Raw genomic sequence first — 6,436 nt, 5'->3', positions numbered from 1 at the left:
CTGGGTTCAATTCCCAGCACCCACATGACAGCTAACAACCATCTGTAACTCCAGTTCCAAGGGATCTAACACTCTCTTCTGACCTCTGCTGACATTGCATAACACGAGTGCACTTCCACACATGCAGGCAATACACTCATACACATTAAATAAAAATAATAAATAAAATATTTTTAAACACTAATAATAATATGTGAATTTAATTTGTCAAATGAACTGGGAGCATGGAGCCCCTAATTCCTGCCCTGCTTTGCTTCCCCAGCTCTGGGGTCAATCAGGACACACAGGGCCCGTGGCAGAGCTGGGGAAGGGGTACACGTGGTGTTACTGTTCAAATAGCTGAAGGGTATGTGTGGATTCATTGTACAGTATGTGTGTAAGTCTAACTTTTTCCATAATACAGGATTTTTAAAAGAGCTCTCTCACAAGTTGGGCATGGTGGTGCATGCCTTTAGTCCCAGCACTCGGGAGGCAGAGGCAGGTGGATCTCTGTGAGTTCAAGGCCAGCCTGGTCTACATAGTGAGTTCCAGGCCAGCTGGGGCTAAAAGAAAAGAAAGAAAGAAAAAAAAGAGCTCTCTTACCTACACAAATTCAAAACATGTATTTAAGCTCACACTTAGCTGTTCACAGATATAGTATCCACTGGCTCTGTTGCTACATTGCAAATTCTGAGGTCAACCTTAGGAACAAGTCTCATACACACAAGGGAAGAATACCTGATAGTTACAGGGCTGCATACAGACCTGGGGTTCAGGGTAGGGTATGCCACCAGAAGAGAACCTCTCAGTTCCAAATTATTGATTCCTTCTTGGCTCTGGTTTGCTTGGGCCTGGAGACAAGCCCAGCCAGCGAGCCCAAGGTACCAGTCTGCACATTCTGGTTGATGGGCTTTGTTTTATATTTCATCAAACCTAACTGTGGCCTGCCTAGCTGACATCTAAGTGAATTTAATTACCTCTGAAATAATTCACAATTGCAGACTGATCTCAGATTTTAGTTTTAGAAAAAGAAGAAAAGCAAGTTGGGGGGCCGGAGGGTAATGTACTTGTTAGCATGTGTGTGGAGGCCAGAGATTGATGGATTGATAACAGGTATATTTCTCCCTCATGCTCCACCTTAAAAAAAAATTTAAGACAGGGTCTCTCACTGAATCTGAAACTCATCGGTGTGGCTAGGCTGGCCAGCCAATGTCTCCACCCTCTCCCAACCTGCCCCCAGCACTGGGGTTACAGGCTCCTTTCCCTCACACACCCAGCTTTTATGTGGCTTCCAGTGATTCAAACTCAGGTCCTTAGGCTTGTGCAGCAGGCACTTTACCAACTGAACCATTTCCCCAGCACTGCCCCCCAATCGTTTTAGTAAACAGTCTTTGAGAAAATAGATTATGATTTTACAATAAGCAAATCCATTAAAATACATGTAAGATAAAGGATAAAATATATGACCCATTGTATTTGGAGAAAAGAACTACAATGACCATTTGGATAACTAGCCTGGCAAGTGGAAAGGGAGGGATATGGTCCTGGTTCCTAGCCTGTTAGAGTACGCAGCCTTTCAGGGTTCTCCAGAACACTCGAAAGGACAGTAGTAGAGTCCAGGTACAGGACTACAGGGTAGAATTCTGTCTACCTAACATACACATGGTGAGCTTCACTCACTATAGCATAAGACTGACGTACCTCAGCAGGACCGGTCAACACCACTGAGCTTCAAAAGAAGAGCAGTCTGACACTGGTTAATACGAAATTTCAGGTGAGTCCAAAGAATCTTGTGTTCTTAATGTTCTTATTCAATTGCTCCAGGTTCTATAAATTTTTCAGTGTTCTTAAAATGTGATGTTGAATCCGGATATGCTTGGACCAGCAGGACAGGACAGGACGTGCACTCATTTTAGTAGAAGCCATAGGCATCCCCAGGCTTTCAGAGTGTTAGTTCAGGAAAAGGGCCATTGACTTTACTCATCCTCCACAATCATTGCACAAAGATCTGTTTCCAAGGCTCTCAGCGCCCCCCTCCCCCCGCGCGCGCCCTGCCCCCCAGCAAGGACCTCAAGGATTTAGATGGCTTGGAAGGTGTAAAACTACTAGGCAGCAGGAGTGAGTAGCTACTGGGTCCACAGATGCTTGCTCACAGGCAGCCACTTTTCTTAGAAGTCAGCTTTCCTGCACCCCGTTGGCCAAGGAGGCAGAACTTGGTGTCAGGGCAGGCCAGACATCCCCACTAGCTGCCCAGTGCTCCTGGAGCTCTGGGGAGGCATCCCTAATGACAGGTTGTTTCTCCATCATCCACTCCTGCACAGCAGCCTTGGAGGCTCCAGGAACCCACCCGGAGTTAGGGCTCACGTTTAATGACCAGGTAGGTACCCGGCAGCAGTCACACACACCCTCTCATTACCTCTGAACTCCTCAAATAGAATGCTGTCATCCAACACCAGATACAGTTCTTATTTACGTGTATCTTAATGAAGAATTTTAAAAACAAGATATGCGTCCCCCTCCCTCCTTCAATCTGTCACTTCACTTCATCCATCCCAGAAATACACCTCCCTGTGCGGGTACTGTTGAAGCATCCGTGAAGAAAACAGATCAAAACCCCTGCCCTCTTGGATTGACTTTGCCAGTGCAGTAAGTATTCTGATGGCCAAAAAAGTTTTAGATTATTTCCCTCCCATATTCATGCCAGTCTCTCAGAGAGTTGGCTTTCTCTGCTTAATGCAATTAACTTGATAGAAACAATAAAATCCTCTAGCCTGCGAAGAACAGACTCTGCCCAGGCGCAATCCAATTCGCCCAGCGTCTTCCAACGCTTTTCCCCACTCTGAAAATCTCCACACCCTGCAGGTGGTTGGCGGGAACCCGTCCCCGAGCCCCGCAGAGGCGCGCTACTCACCGAAGAGCCCGCCCAGAACCGACACGAGTTCTTCACCTGCGGCGAGCTGCTCAGCGACAGCGCCCCGAAGCTGAGCGCCACCATGCAGCAGCCCAGGATCAGCTGCAGCAGCCGGAGCGACAGCAGCGCGGAGCCGGGGACGGTGGGACCGCGGGAGGACAGCGCGGGCGACGCGCCCAGCACCGCTGAGGCGGCGGCGGCGCAGCGAGGCCTGACCGCGGGCTGCAGCGCTCCCCGGGGCCAGCGCGGCCGCAGCGGGGGCAGCGGAGGCTCCTGGGCGGCAGCGGCGCCCGGACCCCCGGCCTGCGGCCCGCCTGAGCCAAGGGCGCCGAGCACTGGGCACCGGCGGGGCGGCGCAGGGAGGAAATGCGCACGGCCCAACCACTTGCTGCAGCCGCCCCGCCGGCCGCGCCCACCTGCCCCCGGGGTCCGCCTCCGGCGTGCGCTGCCCCGCAGTGTCGCCCACGCGCACCCGCAAGTGTACTGCCGCCTCGGGTCACCCCGCGGCGCCCAGTGTTTAAAGCAGCCAGGAGGGAACCCGCAGCCAGCTGGCTACTGACGGAGTCCCCAGCCGCCCTGCTGGGCCACACAGCAGGGTCCAGGGAAGCGTCCTGGACCCTTGGTCCCTAGGAGGTGCGTCCTGAGAGCCGGACCCTGGAGACCTTTAAATGGGGAGGCCAGCGCTGGTCCCATCCCCACCCTGGGAGGGTGACGCCAGGAGGAGGGACTGCGGGCGACCTGATGGGAATAGGTCTGAGTTAAGGACCAGGAGGCTGGCTGGAAGTTACCACTCCCGAGCGGGAACTGCCTCTGTCAACAGTGTGCGGCAGCACGGCCATCTGGAGGGCACCTGGAGGGGACCCGCTGCTTTCCCAGCACCAGGGTGGGCGAGAGTGGCAAGGCCTGGGGAAGTCACTACCCAGAGTCCAGAATGGAAGAGCCCAGGGAGGCCCTGCACTCTTGGCAAGGGTCACACTCTCCACCCTTCTTGCTTGGCTCAGAACTAATTAGCATCACCTGATAGAATACAGAATCCCAAACTTCCCAGGAAATAGTCTAATAAAAATCGTAATCGGCTTTGGTAATGTATGATACATCTATCGACCTTTAAAGAAAAAAAAAAATGATTCGCCTTTGCAAAATGATTTCCCCTAGTAGAATGCCTTGTCCCTCGGAAGAATTCTAATGTTTACAGAGTATCATAGATGAGATGATTATAATGGATTTCTTTTCCAGATAAGAACCAGGGCAGTGTCAATTTGCAGACAGCCCTGGAAGTCGAAAGCGTGTCTTATGGGTAAGGTGGGGGTATTTGATATCTTCCTGTTCAGTAAAGCAAGAGAAATGTGTTTGTTTTTATCTGTTTGTGAAGGCTGTGTTTGTTTTGGTCATTACTTCAACACACAGTGTGATGTATTACCATGTGTTTACATACACACTTTCTAAGTTATTAAAGCACCTGTGATTAATAGTCCCCAGGATTTCCTTTCAGACTATTCTCAGGGATAAACCAGGTTTTGGAGGGAAAAGGAAATGTCTTTTTAAATGAACGTTTAAAATATGTTGATTTATGCACTTAAAAAAAAAACTAGGTGGGCATGGTGACACACACCCTTAATCCCAGCACTTGGGGAAGCAGAGGTAGGCAGATGTCTGTGAGTTCAAGGCCAGCCTGATCTACATAGTGAGTTCAAGGCCAGCTGGGGCTACAGGGAGACCCTGTCTCAAAAAGACCAAAACAACAACAACAACAAAAAACCCCTACAATGTATGCTCTTAAATTGCAAGTGATGACAAGTTTAGTTTCTTTGGTTGTTGAGGTTATGCCCTTTATTTTATATGCAAGCTTAAAAGTGTTTAATCTTTAAGAATGTATTACACCATGTAATATGGTAAGACTACTGAGTCTTAAGACATTTTTCTCAACTAAATAAATCTATTCTATTGGCCAGCCCTTGACAACTGAAACGTGCTATTAAAAATGCATTCCTTGTGTCTAAGAATGTTGGTGTCAGAAGTCAGGATATCCTCCTTCCCTTGGGGATAGTTATATTTCTGGAGCAGCAGTTGGGGGGGTGCTGGAACAATCCATTTCTTTTTTGTTTTGGGGGGGTGGATTTTTTGGTCTTTTTGAGACAGGGTCTCCCTATAGTGCATTCCTTGAGTCTAAGAATGTTGGTGTCAGAAGTCAGGATATCCTCCTTCCCTTGGGGATAGTTATATTTCTGGAGCAGCAGTTGGGGGGGAGGTGCTGGAACAATCCATTTCTTTTTTGTTTTGGGGGGGTTGGGGGATTTTTTTGGTCTTTTTGAGACAGGGTCTCCCTGTAGCTCCAGCTGCCTGGAACTCACTCTGTAGACCAGGCTGGCCTCAAACTCACAGAGGATCCACCTGCCTCTGCCTCCTGAGTGCTGGGATTAAAGGTGTGTGCCACCACGCCCCGAAACAATCCATTTCTTAATTCAGGTGCTAGTTACACAGGCAAGAGTCACGGTGAAGATTCATATAGTTACACTTAGGATCTATATGCCTCTCTGTTTCATACTTAAAAGGTTTCTAAATGCTCGGTTTCACTATGCAGAGACAAGTGAACTTCACAGATGATGGTTTCTATCTAATAGCCTTAATCATCTGAAGATTACCAAACCTCCAAAGCTCCTACCTAAGGAAGCTAGCTTGTTGTTTCACTCTCCCTGTCTCCCTTCATCCTTCCCTCGCTCTCTCTCTCCATCTCTCCCTCCTCTCCTCCCTCTGTTGTTTGTTAGCCATATTTCTAGCTCTGAATTTTTTTCATGTTTTCATAAACACAAATCTGGATAAACACTGCCTCAACCTTTAAAGTTATATTGATTGGCATTGCCCAGTATTTGTACTTGGGATTCCTGTAACCAGAGCCTGATTCTTTGCACCTCACAAACACCTGCTTATAGTAAGTGTTTAGTCACACTTGATCAAGCTGTATAAAACAATACCCTTAATGATGATTCAGAGCCACTGAGTCCAAGTTGACACAAAAATAATAAAGTGAGCCCTTTGGAGAAGTCTGAAGTCCCTCACGAGTTAAACATAGAATTATCATTTGGTACAAGAATCTCACTCCCAGGTAGATCTGAAAAAGAAATGGAAATGAACATTAACATAAAATTTGTACAGAAGTAACTTCATTAGTCTCCAGAGCCAGAAGATGGGAACAACACAAGGCAGTCAACTGAATAAACAGAACAAATCATGGGATACCTACTTGTTGGAATGTTTAATTGGCAAAAAAATGGATTAAACACTCATGCATGCTGCAATGTGAATGGACCCTGGAAACATGCTAAGTGAACAGGCCAATCACAGAAGACTACACTCTACAAATTCATTTACATTAAATGTCTACCAAAACAGATCCATGCAGACAATAAGTTGCCTCATGGTTGTTGAAATGGGGAGACTTGAATATGGGATTTCTTTTCAAGGTGATAAAAGGATTCTAAAATTGACTGTGGTGATGACTGCACAAGTCTATGAATATATGAAAAAACACTGAATTATATAAATGGT

At 47.6% G+C, this 6,436-nt stretch overlaps 1 protein-coding gene across 1 annotated transcript in view; it reads right to left on the bottom strand.

Annotated features, from left to right (window-relative positions):
- LOC115072668 overlaps nt 1-3,729 on the bottom strand; it is a gene marked incomplete at its 3' end in the record, with an annotated part of 12,430 nt that extends 8,701 nt beyond the window's left edge. Inside the window, exons 1-2 of the mRNA XM_029570369.1 lie at nt 3,679-3,729; nt 2,891-3,442 (exon numbers count right to left, since the gene is read on the bottom strand). Of these exons, the coding sequence (XP_029426229.1) occupies nt 2,891-3,442; nt 3,679-3,729 (603 nt within the window). The remainder of the gene's footprint in view (nt 1-2,890; nt 3,443-3,678) is intronic.
- Nucleotides 3,730-6,436: the final 2,707 nt, after the last annotated feature.

Source organism: Nannospalax galili, unplaced genomic scaffold, assembly GCF_000622305.1.
Source record: "Nannospalax galili isolate Female #2095 unplaced genomic scaffold, S.galili_v1.0 scaffold1463, whole genome shotgun sequence".
NCBI classification, from domain to species: Eukaryota; Metazoa; Chordata; class Mammalia; order Rodentia; family Spalacidae; genus Nannospalax; species Nannospalax galili.
Note: the sequence above shows the minus strand (reverse complement) of the source record. Positions and strands in the feature narration are given on the sequence as shown.